Source organism: Sebastes umbrosus, chromosome 8, assembly GCF_015220745.1.
Source record: "Sebastes umbrosus isolate fSebUmb1 chromosome 8, fSebUmb1.pri, whole genome shotgun sequence".
Lineage (NCBI taxonomy): Eukaryota > Metazoa > Chordata > Actinopteri > Perciformes > Sebastidae > Sebastes > Sebastes umbrosus.
The window spans coordinates 10822474-10841847 of NC_051276.1; the positions used below are offsets into that span (position 1 = coordinate 10822474).

General features: G+C 40.0%; 1 protein-coding gene and 1 long non-coding RNA gene across 2 annotated transcripts in view; both read left to right on the forward strand.

The window, feature by feature from the left end:
* The window catches only part of plcxd3 (phosphatidylinositol-specific phospholipase C, X domain containing 3), a 20537-nt gene extending 2129 nt beyond the window's left edge, over positions 1–18408 (forward strand). The window contains exons 2-6 of the mRNA XM_037777264.1: positions 11116–11372; positions 11621–11794; positions 13454–13629; positions 14331–14432; positions 15434–18408. Of these exons, the coding sequence (XP_037633192.1) occupies positions 11116–11372; positions 11621–11794; positions 13454–13629; positions 14331–14432; positions 15434–15590 (866 nt within the window). The 3' untranslated portion in view covers positions 15591–18408. The remainder of the gene's footprint in view (positions 1–11115; positions 11373–11620; positions 11795–13453; positions 13630–14330; positions 14433–15433) is intronic.
* On the forward strand, positions 6111–6712 carry LOC119492669. Its single transcript, XR_005207833.1, has 3 exons — positions 6111–6128; positions 6243–6263; positions 6614–6712. It is a non-coding gene; the product is annotated as an uncharacterized LOC119492669 (long non-coding RNA).
* Positions 18409–19374: the final 966 nt, after the last annotated feature.

Sequence of the window (19374 nt, forward strand, 5' to 3'; positions counted from 1 at the left end):
AGCTAATGCAGCCAAATGATCTGTGACAATAAAATACTATGTATGGCTATACATAACACAGTATGGATTCTCAAGGTAGCATAGCGTTTGACAGATACAACAGCTGCTGTAGAATGACAGATATCTACTTACCATATGTCCTCTTGCTGTTGCCTTTGCCTGAGACCTACCAGGCCAAACTCTTATGTGAAAACAGTTTAAAAGCCATAATATAAAATGTATACTGATCATGGACAATCACATCTGTTGTAAACTGCCTTTGTGAGGATGATTAAATGTGAAATCTGTTTAGGTCTTAGTTTTATTGTTTGTGTAACCAAGAAAGGTAAAATAAAACAAATCAATTTGGACTTGGACTTACAAAGGTTTAGGGGGTTAATAGCCTTAAGGATATTGCCTCAGTCCATCATGTGGATTGAAGGTACCAACCTCCATACAGTATGCATGGAACATATCGCAGGCAATTAAACATTAAGTCACGTGAAGACGTTTGATGTACAGAACATGAAAAGAACAAATGCTGACCTGTACAGAGAAGTTAAAAATGTATAGAGAGGTGAAGTCCCTCCCTTTCCAGTGGACCACCATGGGATCTTATTTCGGAAAAAATATGTACGGTAGTCAACTAAGAGAGACAAATATTTTTTTGATCCTGTTTGAATTGTGCCTCGAATCACACGTATGATGTTTGTCGATTTAAAGCATCATTTTACAAGGCAAGAAAGTATCATCTAGTTTTGTGTGAAACCGCTCAGTGAGCTTCATCTCTCGTCTCGCACAATACACGTCACCAACTCTAGCTCTAACTTAGCTATGTTCCACGCACTAATGAAACGTTATGTTACCTGATGAGTTTTATCCAATGACTCCTGGTCTTTTTATCAGCCGGGAAGCAAAAGAACGTACAACACCCGTTGCTCTACGAGTACAACCCAGTACGAAACACACAGGCATCGTAGCTTCAGCGAGAGACGTCACTTACATGACTTTTGGGTGTGTAGTCTTTTGAATTACATATTTTCACAGTCTTATACTTCAACAGTTTTACAACAAACTGCGACTTTCTTGACTTGCAAAATTATCTTTTAAATTGACAAACATCATAATGTGCGATTCATGGCGCAATTCAAACGGGATCAAAAAAATATTTGTCTGTCACTGTTGACTACCGTCCATATTTTTTACGAAATAAGGTCCCATGGTGGTCCACCGGTAGGGGAGGGACTTTGCCTCTCTATATGAATAAAAATAAATATAAATAGTGTAAAGTATAGTGCACAGATATGTTTACACTCAGAATCATGAGCACAATACACTTCATGGTGAGGGGTAAACTGTCATAAATGGGAAATGTTGGAAATATTGGTCAAAAGATCTAAGGGGTGTGGAAGTGGAGATATGCTTCTACACTGGTGTCTATTCATGCTGTACTTTAAAAACAAATGAAATAATGTATTTAATTGGAAGCCAATAAAGGGAGGCCAGCAGGGGCACGGATGCTCTTTCTTCTTGCTGTTGCATGTTGAACAAGCTGCAGGCGAGACGAGGCCGACTGACTGACTCCCACACAATGACTTACAGTAATCAATAAGAGAAGAGATAAAAGCAGGTCTCCAAGTCCCTGAATGAGATAAACTTTTAATTTCACAATAGTACTTAGGTCCCACTTAAGACACAGTTGGAATTTGAAGGGTCAAATAAAAATGGACAGCAGGTTTCAAGGAGCTGCATATTCTCAATGTAACCAGGATAAGAAATGTTACTTAATCCAACTGTAAGCATATTTTATGAGAATAAAACAGGCTCTAAAATGGAATTGCAGGGAGACAGGTGCTGAGGAAGACAGAAAAAGTGATCAATCCAATCCTGAGCTGATCAATCTTGTGGGTAAGTGGCAAACCACTGCAATGTCTGATCTGGAGTGCCAACAACATGGTTTCTACATTTTACAAAATCTGTCGTTCTTTCTTCTCTTTGATTGTCTCAGAGAGCTCCAACTGAATTAAAATTGCATGATTTTCAGAGTCCAAAGACACCAATAAATCATTTGTCACCCTGAGGAGAGCTGACTCAGTGCTGTTGTGAAAGCTGACTTAAATTTGGCCAGAAAAAAATGAGAAGAGCTGTGAAAAGACAGATTTTACCAGAACCGTAGATAAAAACATTTTTTAAACAAAAGGTCTTTGAGTAGTTGGATTTCGATTGTGTTTTTTTTTTTATCAGAGGGCAGCATTGAACATAACTTTTGACCCTGTGAGTAAAGTTATTACAGAGTCATAGAGTTGTTCATTATGCCGTGACTCATGACACAAGGCAGCAGCCAAGTGCATCGTGGTTGTAGATTATTATATAAGAATAATACATATTTTCATGAGCATAATCCTGCCGCCGGTCCTCTGCTGGTCAGAACCACCTTGTTTGTGAGATAAGAACATGGTGGGTGCCAGACATGACTCAGCTCTCTGTGTTTGGCCCCACATGCCACCTTGGCCTCACGCTGTGCCGACCTGTCCTGTCTACAAGTCAGGCGACCTGCGCCGGCTCTACTCTGTGGATAATTGGGGAAAGGGTGAGGAGGACGAGCAGGACAGGAAAGAACGAGAATGGCAGGAGATTAAAGATGGAGGTCATTAAAGGTACAGAAGGAGGGAAAGAGGCAGGGAGTAGTTATCATTTTCCTTCCCCCCCCCCAGCTGATCAATGGGGGACATGGTGGGCTGTTTTTCTGAGGCTATTGTTAGCTCTGCTGGGTGAGTGCTGCAGACTGCCAGGCGGCACGTTCGTCTGACTGAGGTGGTCAGGAAAAGGTGTGCTGCCAGAGATACTGTGAATCTGTTTCTCTCTTCTCTCACCATGAAACAAGCTTTACTGGAGAGACGGGGAATGGCTGTCAGTGAGTTTTGCAGTAATTAAACTGGATTTGCGGTAAGGGTGCGCAAATTGGAGTATGTGCTGACTGGCATGAGCAGGTATCTGTGTCATATACCAGCCCAGTCGCACAGCAATTCATGAAATCGTCACAGAATTGAATGTTTTGATTTGTGTACATAGACACGAATTCCCAATTTTTTTTTTGTGATGGTCAGCACAAAACCAATTCTTATTTAATCCACATAATTGGAAGAACCAGAGTTATTTTAACCCAAACCACGATCTTTTCCTGAAGCTAACTAAGTAGTTTTGTTGCCTACTTCCATACTTAAAGGACCAGTGTGTAACAATTAGTGTGATCCATTGTCAGAAATGGAATATAATATTGATAAGTAGGCCTATGTTTTCATAATAAGAATTGTTGTGTTTTTGTTACCTTATATTGAGCCGTTTATATCTACATAGGGAGCGGGTTCTTTCTTCACGGAGTCAGCCATGTTGCACCGCCATGTTCTACAGTAGCCCAGGAAGGACAAAAGAAAGCACCGTTAACTTTTCCTGCTTGGGCCGGAGTCAATAACATTACTCGCTGCCATCGCCGTCGCTCTCTCTCTCTCTTGCTTCACAACTCACTTCCCACGTAGACACACACACACACACTACTGGCTCTGCTCCAAATGGCTTTAGAGAGCGTCGGACACTGTAGCTCTCCAACACGCTTGGCACACGGGAGAGGGATCAGTTGGTTGCAATCTCCTCACCTCACTGCTAGATACCGCCAGATTCTACACACTCGACCATTAAGTTATACTACTTCCAGTGTTATTTCAACCCAAACCAGAATCTTTTCCTAAACTCAATTAAGTAGTTTTGTTGCCTAAGCCTAACCAAGTTGATCTTTTCCTAAACCTAAATAATTAAATAAATAAATCTAAATAAATTTATGTTAATAACTATGCTATTTATATTGATTATCTAAGCTTTAGTTGTTTTATCAGGCCAATATGTTTACATTTACTAGGTGATCGATTGATCCACATCTTTTTTTTCTGGCTTTTTAAAGCTATATTTATCAACTTTTGGCCACTAGGGGGCAGAAAAACTCAACCAACAGACATACTGCCCTGACACATTATTCCCCTTATAAATGTGTTATTTATATTCATATGTTTACCCCTTTCATAAACACATAGTGTTTTGTTCCAATGTTAATTTGAACATTATTGATCAATGCAGCTTTATAGACCTAGCTCATTTTTACACATTGTTGGTAATAAAACAAGTTTGAAAAAGGGACTAATTGGATGGCCAAGATATAATCAGCACATGCACAGTGACCTTTTTTTTATTTATTTTTTTACATTTTACATGTACAGTAACTAAAAAAAAGTAGTATTTAATTCAAAATAAGACACTGGATTTTATCTACCTAAAATTTATTAATTTGCTATCATGGAAAATTACATTTTGTTTGACTTTAATCAAAACCGGCAAACACAATAAAGACTTTACATCAGAGATACTAAAATGCCCACCGGGTCAGATTTACATGAGAGGGCTCAAGGGAGCCATACTTAACCTCTCCACCAACTGACTGTAGCAGCTTATGGCTTTACCAGAGGTAAGAAATGAAAAGCATACCCCATAGGCCAAGGGGAAAGGGTGAAGGCAATTGTATTAAGTTAAGATGGCCTCGCAGGCAATAAAAACAAATCCATTGCAGAATAGGCATCTTCAGTCTTGCCAGCTCCCTCGGGGGCAGAGGAAAAGGCCGGCCCAGGACTTTCAGCTGTAAATCTGTCTGCCATTCCCTAGACCATTCTGCTGCCACTTAAGCCCCTGAACAAGGAGGATGAATGGTGTCAGATGCCAGGATAAACACTGGTAGTGCAGTGAGATACTCGAAGGGCAGGAAATCTGCCGGCTTAAAAGCCATTGAAAAGCAGAGGATGTAAAATTCAAAACACTCAAAGGAGGAGAAAACAGTTTGGGAGAGAGAGAAAATATTTGTCCTAGAGAAATGAAGCAAACAGGTGGTAAAGAGGTGTAATGGATATGCCCCTGTGAGTCACAACCCACCTAAAGCTCTGTTTGGCTCAACCTTAGTTTTACCAAAAGTCATTGTGACTTTAAAATTGCTCAGACACCAATCTCCTTTTATTGTTCTGTGGATTTCATAGCTGACAGCAACGTCTGGCGGTATACTGATGCTCATAACAAACCATATCAACTTTTTCAATTTTACAAGTTTGCTTGAGTAAATCTTGTCAAAAATGTCCAAGAAACAGGCAAAAAATGATTAGGTATGGATTCTCCACAGGCTGCTTTTGCCTCACCACGGCAGCTAATTGAGTTTTCCAGCAGGAGGACATTTATCTTGATTCTAAAAGACAAATAATTCAGCCTCATCGGAAATGCATGTGCTTTGTGCACACTGCCACTCGAACAAGATGGAAGAGAGTATAGCAAGGTAGCAAACCCAAGTGAGACTGGAGCGAATTGAGCAGGAGTTTGAAGAATAGAGGGCTGGAAGGAGCAACACTTGAGTTACTATAAAACAGCACACAACTATCTTTTAGTATCATTTCGCTCACCTCCACCCTGTTACTTTCCACTTCTTGTCATTTCCTGTTTTCCCGTCTCCATCCTAAGATAGAGTCAGTGGTGAGCAGTAATGATTTGTCATGAAAAAAAGCATAAACCACCATCTCTGAATAGGCTGCTCTCATTCAGTCAGAATGACTCAGTTAACACAGGTCAATTCCCTAAGATAACTTTCATCACCCATCACCACTGCCGCCATCATCATCATCATCATTATCATCATCATCATCAAGTGAATTGCTGCGTTATCATTATTTCCGCTTGTTTCAGCCTTTTTCTGTTTCTCTTTTGCACTCTGGCTCATTGTCCCTCTTTCCACGTTCTTCACATCTTATTCACCTTCAGTGACGTGACTATGTCTCTGATGTGAGAGAAGAAGAGTTCCCAATTCAAAGCTGTCGTTCATCTGTGTTATTCAAGGATTTAGTTATTTTCAGTGCATTTTTGTTTAACACATCTTCACATTTATCAAAGCTAAAGCTATCGAACAGCAGTCAACGTATCCTCATACAACGGTTTGTATCTTACAAAAAGTTATTCCTCATTTTTCGTGCATTCAGGAATGTCCAGCAACACGTGTCAATTTCTGCTTGTTACATGCACACAGTCTATAGAAAATAAACTTCTGTCTTCACAGGAAACAATTTGGTTAGGTTTAGGATACAAAACAACTTGGTTAGGTTTACGCAACAAAACTACTTGGTTACGTTTAGGATACAAAAGTACTTGGTTAGGTTTAGGATACAAAACTACTTGGTTAGGTTTAGGCAACAAAACTACTTGGTTAGGTTTAGGATATAAAACTACTTGGTTAGGTTTAGGCAACAAAACTACTTGGTTAGGGTTAGGATATAAAATTACTTGGTTAGGTTTACGCAACAAAAGTTCTTGGTTAGGTTTAGGATACAAACTACTTGGTTAGGTTTAGGATACAAAATTACATGGTTATGTTCAGGCAACAAAACTACTTGGTTAGGTTTAGGATACAAAACTACTTGGTTAGGTTTAGGCAACACAACTACTTGGTTAGGTTTAGGATACAAAAGTACTTGGTTAGGTTTAGGCAACAAAACTACTTGGTTAGGTTTAGCCAACAAAATTACTTGGTTAGTTTTAGGATACAAAACTACTTAATTAGGTGTAGGAAAAGATCGTGGTTTGGGTTCAAATAACTTCGGAAGTGATGTAACTTAATTACGGAAGTTACGTTACTAATAAATCAACTTTGACTTCTGGTTTCACACAGCGTACGAACACCGGCTTCCTGGGTGAAAGTCTGGTGTTTTTTTTTTGGTTTTTTTTAAAGTTATTTTTTTGGGGGCATTTTCCATTTTATTGACAGGACAGTGGATAGAGTCTTGGAAAGGGGGGAGAGAGAGAGTGGATGCGGAAAGGGCCACAGGCCGGATTCGAACCCGGGCCGCCGCGGTCAGGACCAAGCCTTGATACATGGACGCCCGCTCTACCAACTGAGCTAACCTAGGGGCCCAAGTCTGGTGTTTTTTGACCCACCCATCTGACCTTTATCCCTCTTTATACTTACTGGTTCAGATCATGTGGATTACATAAAAATTGATTTTGTTGTAGCCTATAGGTACAAATTACAGTGCATTACTTTTCGTTGGTATACTAATGAACGGTGTATGAGAACAGCCTGTGAGAGTAGACAGTTTGGATTTTGTTCACAGTAAGCAGGTCATTCCAAATGATAGACTATGGCCCTTTAAATCAATGTGGTCAGACAGAGCCAAAGCATAATCACTATGTGGGTCTTTACCAACAAATTAGTAGATTTTTGATTGAAAGGGAAAAGTTTGTTCACTGTGGTTGAGGCCACGAGGGAAGCACTAATTAGTATTTCCTTTCACTGTGGTAGCGGTGATTACTGTCTTGTCTAATTTCTAGCGGTTAGACATATTAAGAGAGGATAAAAACCTTGTAAACATCATATACTGTCTGATGACTGGTGTTTTCATTCCAGTAGACAAGAACAAAGGGAAATGATTGAAATCTAATACACAATGTTGAGATTATTTGTAAAGAATTGTATGAGGATGAAAATCTGTTGTCTGCACAGTTCATTTCAAAATATGTTTTCCTCACATTTCCAAATGAATGCGTTGCCCTTGAGACATGGCCGCGCCATTAAAGTGGAGCAAATGATTTCATAACATAAACAATAATTAATCCTGTTCAGAGCTCAGGTAGCAGTTTGAATGCGGTTTACACCTCTCTGCACAGCTTTCTCTGCAGATTCTTATAGATGTTCTGTACACTCGGCACAATGTTTGGCACTTCGGTCTCTGTTTTTCCTCTCAGCAGTATGATGCACAGGCTTTTTGTCATGCATGCTAGTTAGTAATGCACAAACAAGCTTTATTTGTTTGCCTTGGGTGTTCAGCTTTCATTAGGACCTGCTAAGATATAGTTTGTTGCATTATCCTATGGGAGTGTTGGATTTAATGTATTTGAGCTGCACTTCTTTCCCTAACATACCGCGACAATAACTAAGAAACTTAACTAAGAAATTGTGATTTGATATTTTTCACCATTTTTTGACTTTTTTAATCAATTAAAGAAGAAAATACATTGTAGATTAGTAGAAAAAGAAAATAACTGATATAGATCTGCATCTCTGCATAATCGCTTAGTTGTCAACTAGAAATTGATCTGCAACTATTTTGATAATTGATTAATCGGTTTGAGTAATTTTTAAAGAAAAAAAGTAAAAATTCTCTGATTCCAGCGGCTTAAATGTGAATATTTTCTGTTTTCTTTACTCCTCTATGACAATAAACTGAATATCTGAGATGTGGACAAAACAAGACATTTTAGAACGTCTTCTTGGGCTTTGGGAATCGACATTTTTCACCATTTTCTGACATTTTATATACCAAACAACCAATAGATTAATTGAGAAAATAATTGACAAATTAATCAACAATGAAAATAATCCTTAGTTGCAGCCCTTGTGTGGTAATTATGGTGTTTTGTTGCACAACCTTCAGAGCCAGAGAACAGCATAGCCAGCTGTTGCGACTGTTTAAGGTCACACTCTGTTACGCTGTGACCCCGGTGGTACGATTCAGCCTGTAGAGATGCTGTTTGCTGCCCTGCCCCAGGATTCAGCTGTCTACCCTGCTTATGGTCATTCTCTGGGCCGACTGCGAAGACCTGGAGCTTAGCTGAAGGTCAATTCAGGCTCTGTGCGTGTGTGTTGGTGGAGGAGGGAGGGTGTATGTTTGTTTGAGTGAGGGAACGTGATGAAGTTGATTGCAGCTATGAGAGCATGCAGGAGGAAGATACCAGAGTTACTGTCAGCCTAATTTGCATAACAAACAGGCATGGAAGGACACACGACCTTCAGACCTAAGTGGCAGAATTCACCATGGATCGATTGCAAGGAAAAGCTTAAGTGTCACCTAAAGCATCAATATATTGACAGACTTCCAAAATCTGTCCAATGCTATTTTTACTGCCACTAATGGGATGGTATTTTGTATTTTTCTCCTGATACCGTTCCTAGAGTAACAGTTAAATTAGACACATAATAAACTAGAATGAGCTGGTTAGTTTAGCCGTATGGTATTAATCCATTTAGATAGATTCTATTTTATCTGCTGAGGTTTTGACATCTCTCCTCAGTGACATTTCTGCTGCCTCTCCAACACAATGGTGCTGAATGGAAATGTGCTTGTGAGGCTCAAGGCACTGAAAAATTACATTTGAAACATTTAACAGCATATGTCTACTCTCTGCTGAAGAAATAGATTAATGAATCTTTTGATATTTTAGTGAGATGGTAATGCCACAGTTGGCGTGCTAGAAATGTAATGGTAAGGTCAGCTTGTTCATAGCACGTACAGTACATCTCAATGCAAGCAGCAGTTCAACGATCCAGTCTGGTAGAAGTCTATCCGCTTCTGCTTGTAAAGCTTTGTGTCCTTTATATATTCAGAAGAGGGTGAAATAGATGTGATCTAACTGAGAGATATGATGAGTCAAAGTCAAAGTTTTTCTTTCTTTGTCCCTGCAAACTACCTGATCTGTTTAACACTTTCTGATTATATTGATGATGAGATGTCTAGGATCTTATTTCCGCTTGGGGAAAAAAATTGCTTTAAATAAACTTTCAAATTGAATTTGAAAGTTACCACCAAGAATCGAATCACCAAGGTGATCATGTTTTGTTAAGATCCATGAAACAGGAGTACGATCGAATATAATAATTGTGTTATATGGATAAGAATGAAGGATCTTATTAACTACAAGAACATACGATATACATTTGCAAGTGTGAAGAACTTGTGAAAGGTAGAAAATGAGCCGTTCTGAGGGGTTTAGAAAATCAACGAGCGTCTGAAATTGCAAATCGAGTCACTGAGGACAAGACTAGACCAGATTTTGAAGGCATACTTACAGAGTTACAGAGGTGGAGGATCAGACCGGCATTAGGTTTAACCAAAAATAAGTCTCCACTTAAAATCAATATGACAACTGAGTAACTCCGTCTGCTGAGGATGACTACAATATGTGGTTGAAAGCTTTGGTAACAACAAGTTAGTTGGATTATTGAGCTAACATACTGTAGGGTGGACCCAGTGGGCTACCTCCGGGTTTGAAAAGTGAAGCCAATGCAGAACTACCTTAAACTTGCATTCTTTCTAACAGCCAGCAGGGGGCGACTCCTCTGGTTGCAAAAAGAAGTCTGATTGTATAGAAGTATATGAGAAAATGAGCCTACTTCTCACTAGATTTATTACCTCGGTAAACATCGTAAACATGAGTTTATGGACTCAATCACTAGTTTCAAGTCTTCTTCAATACAGTATGATGTTCATTTAGTAAATTATGGTCCCATTTAGAGTCAAATAGACCATAAAGCAGGGTATGCTCTTGGGCGTGACTACATTGTGATTGACAGGTCGCTACCACGGCGTTGTCCGGTCTGGGAGTTGTCCGTGTTTTCTTCTTACAACTTTAACCCTTTCACAGTGTGTTTTCAGTTCATGAAAGTTAACTGTAACATTTTGGTCACCTAAAAATGTCTTGTTCAGTGTTCGGTTGTACTTAGCTCCACCCTCTCATGTCACTTCTGGTAGCAAAAAAACGAAATGGCGACGGCCAAATACCAAGATGGCTACGGACAAAATGCCGAACTCGAGGCTTCAAAATGGCAGTCCACAAACCAGTGGGTGATGTCACAGTGACTACATCCACTTCTTATACACAGTCTATGGCTGGACCATAGCAAAAAGTCCAGGCAAACAGCAACTGATGTAAACAAAATAGGTAGAAACCAGTCACGGACAGTTGCATTTGAGGATTCACTTTAGGAGACAACTACTGAAAGCTATAGAAGAAAAATGTAAAACAATAAGAATAGTATTGATGTTCTCTGGAAGCTCTTCTGCCTGAGAAATGTGATGGATGAAAAATATCAGGGCATGTGAGCACAACTTTTCAAGTTGTCTGAGAGCATAACTTACGACCAGGAATGCTGTTATTCACAGACGGTTCTGTTGTCATGGCATCGGGGAAAAAAGCACTGACCCCACTCTTACACATGTGTCCCACCGCAGAAATAAAGCCTGCAGCGGTCAAAACCTAAATGCAGACTCATGTTTGTGTCTTCTCCAGGTTCCCATGATTCCTTCAGTTTCTACATTGACGAGTCGTCCCCAGTGGGCCCCGAGCAGCCGGAGACGGTGCAGAACTTTGTTTCTGTTTTTGGCACGGTGGCCAAGAAGCTAATGAGGAAGTGGTTAGCTACACAGACGATGAACTTCACCAGCCAACTGGAGGCTGGCGTCCGCTTCTTTGACCTGCGCATCTCCACCAAGCCCCGCGACCCCGACAACGAGCTTTTCTTCGCCCACGGGCTCTTCAGCGCCACGGTCAGCAGAGAGTTTCGGTGCTTTTTGATGTGATAAATATTTTTGCAATGCCTTTGGTTGCTAAGTGATGTTTGTACATAACTGTGTATGTGGCAGCATATTTATGTGAGAGAGCAGACTCTGAGCTTAATCACACAAGGTCCTTCAGAGATTTTTAAGTACATCACAATCATTTGTGTGCCTATATTTCACGTCATTATAACATTAAATAAATGAAAATGTGTATTGTTCATATTTGTGTTTTTTAGGTGAGAGAAGGTCTAGAGCAGATCAGCGGTTTCCTGTCAGGTCATGCCAGAGAGTGTGTGTTCCTGGACTTCAACCACTTCTACGGCGTGCAGAACATGCACCATGAAAAACTGGTGGCCATGTTAAAAGAGATTTTTGGAGACAAACTCTGCCCAGTCGTCTTCGCTCAGGAGGTACTGTTTAAATCAAATACACTTAACACTTCACAATGAGTTGGATTCAAAGCAATTAAGTGACCTTGAAGCTGGTCTCAAACCTGTATCTCAGACGCTTCTTTCACCTTAATAACTCTTGATTAAGAAAGAAGACAAATCCGGCATACATTCTTGTGTGTGTGTGTGTGTGTTCAAAAGGCTGTCGAAAATTATTGTTTTCTCAGCCCGGCACAACAGTGATTTCTGTGTTTTGATCTCTTGAGATGCAGAATGATAGTTATCACATCCCTTATCATTGTTCATTTTTTTTTCACACTGAGTGTGCCCTTTTGCATAGAAGTCGAGTAGAGAAAAGTGCTCCCGTGTTCAGATAGATTTGTCTCTCTGCTGCTTTCTCTGTTTGTTTGTCTTTTATTAACTAACACTTGGCTCACCTCCACCCTGAGGTGAAAAACCTGGAAGAAGGAATACCACTCAATACCAAAGATCACAGTTTCCTGTCAGGTGCTGCTGCTGAATGAGGATGTGTAGTGTAGAGAGGAGGAAAAGTCCAATAGTGACTAGTGGATTCTGGGAAACTAATGAACGTATTCTCAGCGCTGTGGGGGTGTTAGGAGTAGACAAATGACTGGTGTTCTGTCCTCCGCAGGTATTATATTCACTCCTCCGTCCCCTTCCCTCCATTTCTTTGTCTATGCCCCTTGTCACCCCTCTGCCTCATAGTAGACAGTTAATCCACTCTTCTTCAGTGGTTGTTTGGCTTATTTTCAGTGATAATGTACAGCTGGAAGCTCATTATCACAAAATAAATCACCTCATGAGAGAGAATCACAAACAAAAGCTGTATATGAGCTATTTGGGTCTTGGGGTTGCGATGAAAAGGCTTATTTTTCAGTTTACCTCACTGTACCATCCATCCAACTTATTCCCGGCTACTTCCTTTAATCAGCTGTCAGGGGATATTGTTTTGTTGTTGTTGTTGTTGCTATAGCTTAATAGATTTAGTTACCCTCTTCCACCAATACTATTTATACCAACATATATTGCTCATGTCCATACACTGTAGCAGAACTACAGCCATTGCAATGTAATAATATCACTGTTTAGCAAAAAGTTGCTGTTTTACTTTTTTGATTTAATTGAAACAAAAATATAGAACTGCAAAAAGTGCAAAATTTATTATTCTGAAATTTCTGGCAGGTTATCTTCAGTCTTTGTAATTCTGAGAAATGTTTTCAGAATGTGTTTTACCTCTTGAATAGCCTGTAATAGCTTTAAAATTACAAATTTAAATTGTGTTTTGTACTCTTCCAGTTCTCTTTATTTTTTTTCTCAATAAGCAATACACTATGATTAGACATAAAACACCACTGAACATACCTGACAATTTCTATGGTCAATCAGAGTATTGAACCAAAGTTGCTTAATAATCAGAGTGATGCATTGCATCAGGCAATTATATCCACGTATTTCTATTTGCTTCCATTCAAATAAACACAAAGAAACTGTCAGGTACATCTCAGCTACCTGTTAAAATGTTTTCTGTCACTCAGCCCAGAAGGGGCTCTTTCGTATGTACTATTCAACCCCTGTCACCTTTTTCTTTTCTTTTGTCACCTCTCACCATTTCTCCCCTTATGACCTCCTGCTCCCCTGAACACATGCCTCCTTCTCCAGGTGTCTCTGCAGTATCTGTGGGAGAAGGAGTACCAGGTGCTCGTCTTCTACCACCACCCCATGGCCCTGGAGGTGCCCTTCCTATGGCCAGGGCAGATGATGCCCTCTCCCTGGGCCAACACCACCGACCCAGAGAAGCTGGTTCAGTTTCTCCAGGCGTCTGTCACTGACCGCAGGTCAGCCTCTACCTTTATTCCACTATGGGCAGTCCTTAATGCAGTGGTTGTCAAGCTGGGGGGCGGGACCCCTAAGGGGGGCCCAGACTTATAAAAGGGCGGGTGCGGCAAGGCAAGGCTAAATATTGATGATGCATGGTTCTACACTGGCCCTGGGGGGGACTTGAAAATATTTTTTCTCACTTGATTTATTACCTCAGTAAACATTGTAAACATGAGTTTATGGCCTCAATCGCAAGTTTGAAGTCTTCTTCAATAAAGGATGATGTTCATTTAGTAAATTATGGTCCCATTTAGAGTCAAATAGACCATAAAGCCATGCCATTAGGAGCACCGGAGCACACCAGAGGACTGTCTCATGCACTTCTGTCAGGATATAGTGATCATTTTATAAAAATAACTTTTCTTTAATCATATTTGCTCCATTTCTACCCACTGCTGCATTAAAGGAAATTTTCTTCAAAATCAGACATAAATTTGCATGTGAAATTGTCTTTTCTTCTGACAGTATAAGTGTTTTTGTTTCTTTGTCGTTACTTAAAGTAATTAATTCTAAAGTAAGGCAAAGTTTATGTATTTATGTAGCACCTCTCTGCTGCAGATGTCAGAAGGTGCTTTACATAAATAGATAAAATGCAAAAAAAAATACTAAGAAAAATACAGCAAAATTAAATCATAGATACTTGATGTGTGTCCTGCAGGAGGAAGGGGACCTTCTTTGTCTCCCAGGTGGTTCTGACACCGAAGGCCAGCACAGTGATGAAGGGCGTGGCGAGCGGACTGAGAGAGACAATCACAGAAAGGTGTGTATAACTGTTCATGTGCGACAGAGAGACAGAAAGAATAAGAAAACTGTTTTATGTTTATGTTCAGTGTAACGCTAAGATTGGATAAGATGCGGGGTTAGCACCATAGGTGGCACACAGCATTACTCAACGTATACACAGACACTGTGGAACCAAACTCATAGCAACACCCACAGGCCACAGAAATGACTGGTTTACCCATAACAACTTACAACATGTGCACACACACATAAGCCATCATATGTGAGTCATCATAGCATTTTATAACTAAATCCAGAGGCATGTTGGTTTTTACAGGTATCCCCAGGCGTCTGACACTGACCTCATTCAAGTTAGTTTTTTTTAAAACAGCTGCCACAAACCCGAGGCGTTTCTTCTCATCCTTCCCTCTTTCTATATCTCCCCTCCTCAGTCCTGGTTCAGGCTTTTCTTTTCCTGATTTACCCCCAGGTTCATCTCTATATCACTCCCTCTTAATGTCACCAGTTTGTTAAAAGCCTCGGTAGCAAAACCGCCAATTTTCCTGGCATGAATTATTCATTTGATAGCTCCACTATCAGCCATCCTCACCAGGCGTTTGGTTACTTTGATGTAGGCATCCTTCAGAAAACACATCTATTGGTTTTGCCACACAGACGTAGGCCAGCGTAGGACTCGACAGAACAAGAAAGGCGAGCGTGTGGAGGAGACAGCTTGTAGAATTTTGCCGAGCAGAAAGCTGGGTGAGGCATCTGCAGGAGTAGCACCCTCCCCCTGGTGTACGCCACACATGAACATGTCCAGCAAGTGTTCAGAGTGTCATCCTCACAGCTGGCGTCTGGCTTGCAGACATCCCATGCTGCGTCACAGAGATCTTTTATCACAGCGTGCCCCTCTCTTTGTTAAACCAGCCAGCCATGAATCATCCCTTCTTCTATCTTTCCAGATCTTTTGTGACTTTATATCCCTCCTATTCCCCTAACGTGTGTGTGTATGTGTGTTTGCGTGTGTCCTCCCAGGGCCTTACCGGGCATGATGCAGTGGATCAGATCGCAGAGACCCGGGGAGAGCGGCATCAACATTATCACAGCTGACTTTGTGGAGCTTGGAGAATTCATCAGCGCCGTCATCACCCTCAACTATCACCTGGGCGACGAAGACGATGACGCCACCTGAGAGCCCACAGGGGGCGTCAGGGAGCACCACAACCACCACTACTACTAATAGGGGCTTGGTCTGTGCTCTCACTCTTTTCTCTTTGGCATTTATTTCAGGAGGGGAGCTGCACTGCTTCTTTCACTTTATTTAGGGCTATAGTGAATCAAGAGCTCAAATGGCAAAAGGGTGTTGAGGGAAGAGAAGTCGGGACTGGGAGAAACAACCCTGGTGTTTGGTTGGAGCACGAAGAGAATGAGGTTTTGTTTTGTTTCCTATTTTGGGGATCAAACTTAGTTTTTCAAAGTGAGACGTTCACTTTCTTTACTTCTTGTGCTGTAAAAAATAACTGCTTTTCCCACTGATCAAATGCACTTACCACTTCACCAGGGGTAGATTCCTCACAGCACATTATCAGCTTTCTGCTAAATTATTGGTACATCATTTTCGGTATTCTAGAGATAATTTGTTTTAAAATAAATCTGTGTAACTTAGCTTGCCGTTGTTCGTCTGAATCTCTCCAAGAGATGTTTTTTTTTTATTATAGTATGCATCCCTGGTCAGATCACTGAGGGTGTTTGATGAACGCCTCGAGCAGATTGTGTTTAAAAAGTGTTATTATGGGTTTACTCAATACATATACAATAAATGAACCATCTTCCATATGTTCCCCCAGTAGTAATCTCTGAAGGGGCTTTACCTCCCAGTAATAATCTCCTCTGAAGTCAACTTGCTGCCTAGACATTGATCAGACACCGTTGTACAACGGTAAGTCATTGATTCACTCATTCAAAACCACAGGGATTTTTTTTAGAGAGCAAGAGTGCAGCTCCGCTAGCCGGGAAAAAAGCACCAATCACACCATGTGTACTCCATTTTGGTGCATCTAAACTAGGGCTGAACAATTTTGAAAAATATCTAATTGCGATTATTTTGACTGATATTGCGACATAATTTGCTATATTAGAGGGAAAGGATCATTTTTACATCATTATTCTCATTTTCATTGAATGATTATGATGTGATTTTTTTTGCGGGGATCTGTACCAAACAAAGATGTTTTCTTAAAGTCTGCAGAATATGATTATGTGGGCTAGGGCATCTCTGCAGCATTACAATATTTCATTTAAAAACAATATTTTGATACACATTTCGTCTTTAATAAATACTGCGCCACGTTGCGATTTTGATAAAATTTCGATTAATTGTCCAGCCCTAATCTAAACGCGACAATAATTTTAACATTGTCAGTGTGTTTAAAATGTCAAAACATGCATTAGCTGTTGCAGCAAGGTATTTTACAAAACAATAATTTCAACCACAAATGCAATCAATGCTACTAGTCATTTGTAATGGTTAGGATTCCAACGTGACTAATTTCTCGGATTTTGTTGTGGGTGCTGAGTCGTGATAGCCAAGTATAAATATACATCTGGGTACGAGAGTGTATCCACTGTCTGTTTGTGCGCCTATACTTACTGCTGTAGTGCAGTATATATGAGTCATCATGAGATGTATCATGGTGTTGTGTCTTTCATAATAACAGGTGATAAAGTTGATGAACACTCACTCAGAGACGCATTTTATTTCAAGTCACAGAAGGCTAAACATTATAATTGGGAGTCAAGTAGGTCTCGATGTAACAGCAGTGCTTTGACACCTGAAAAATACTACAATAAATGTTTAGTTTAATATCTAGCTGTAACTCTTTGGTGTCTACCTTATTAGGTGTTTCATGTTTCTGAATGTTCCCCCGGATTTCTGCTATATCATTTAGTACACTTTTCCTTTTTTCCATTTATGTTTAATGGGTTTCATTCTATACCCTGCTGTACTTCATTTAGGATGGAAAAAGTACTTTAAAATGGCACCCAAGAAAGACAATGAGAGTATTTTTATTGCAAGGTTTTACGCATTATGCATGAAAACAATCGCATAAAAGTCAAACATCCACGCACTTTATGATAAGTGTGGCATTTTCTGCTGAGAATGTATTCTGTAAGGACATTGTTGTCTAGTTTGGTAACGTACAACCAAAACAAGAAACTCTTTGGATTTGTGAATGTATGTGTCTTGTGAGTAACTGTGCCATTTCTGAAAAAGTCTCATGTGATCGAGTGACTGAGTATCAGCTAGAAAGTCATTTTTTTTGTATCGTATGCTTCAGTGTGGAGCTGATTTCAAGTTTTAGAGTTCAAACAGTACTTCTTTCACTTCCGTGTGGTTTCATGTTAAAATGTTTTATATCGTGGACAAGTTTGTACATACTGTAATTGCAAATAGTATACTGCCGATGAATTGTAAATGATTTAAACTATTGCAAAGTCATTGATAATAATTTCTTAACTTATACCTTAACTGAGCTGTCAAACTGCTTCTTCGATTTCATATTTTCAGTTTTGTGCATGAACCAAACAGTTCTATATATACAGATAATATGCTTTTGTTGTTTACTAACAGGGTTCATTAGGTTTGTGCATCTCCTTAGTTACATTGTTCTCAAGAGCATGTGTTGCATCTCAGCTGGAAATGTTTTTACCCTTTAAGACACATCTCCAAATTAATTTATTGTTTAAATGTTGCACTGCTACTATCCCATACAGATTAAGAATGAAGCCACACAAATGAGCAGACTTGAACATGCTTGTAAATTGTGTTGTAAGGACATTTGTGTCATCCCTGGTCCAAACTGTTGTCATTGCCTTTATGTTCTGGTGTGAAAAGAGTCCTTTGCTGTTGTAAAACTCAAAACACTTTTGTTCAAAAGTGACTCTGTTCTAAGTGGAAACGGCAAATCAAATCAAATAAAGCTTCTATGCCTAATGACTGACTATGTGAAGTATCTGGCTTGTTGAGTGCTGATTGGCTGGTTAGTTGCTTGATTGAAAAAAAGAAAACCTTATTAAAGCCATTATAATACAATTGTGATTTAATTCAATCACCAAATGGCTGTACTATGAATCTAAAGTAGATTTTTAAGCTAACATACCAGTGTTTCATTCCCTGTCTGTGCAGAGGAGCATCCTAAAATCATCCAGTTTCCAGGGTGATGAGGATGGAGGTGGGTAGGCAGCTGCACCCAGGGTGACCTTGCTGAGACTGTGTTTTGTAATTCAGCATCTGCCGTTCTGCAGCCAGGTGTTGCTCGCGAAGAGGAAATAGAGATAACTCAGATGTAGAGTGGCTCACTGTGTGCATCTTACTGTAGATACAAAGGTATTTACTTCTGAATCTGTATTTTGTTGCGTTATTCTGACCTTCTGTCATGTGACTCATACAACCAGCATACAGCTGTTTGGAGCAAATCACTGAATCGAATGATCAAGTTCTCATCCATAAGCTTCAGTAGGCAGAATATTTTTGGCATCATTGGGCGAAAATTCCATAATAACCTTTCAGCATATTGTAATTCAAGTGTTCTGAGAGAAAACTAGACTTCTGCACCTTGTCTTGGCTCTGTTTTCAGGCTTTAGAAAATCTAGCCCGTGACGGAGACTTTGGCCAATCACAGGTCATTTCAGAGAAAGAGTGTTCCTATTGGCTGTGCTCAAGCTGGTGGGCGGTGCTTGGTATTCACTCAACAGATCTCAATATGGCCACAAACTTTCTCATTTTACAGCTAAACAGTACACTACAAGATGATTCTGAAAACATTTGAGTCGAGAAATAGGCATTACAGTAACAGAATATTGATTCATAATTGATCAACGTTGCCTAGTTTGACCGTTTGGTCGGAGTTCGCGAGTTATTGACTCGTGGCTCTCATAGACGGCAGACTCCAGATCATTCCTGACTTGTTGTTTTC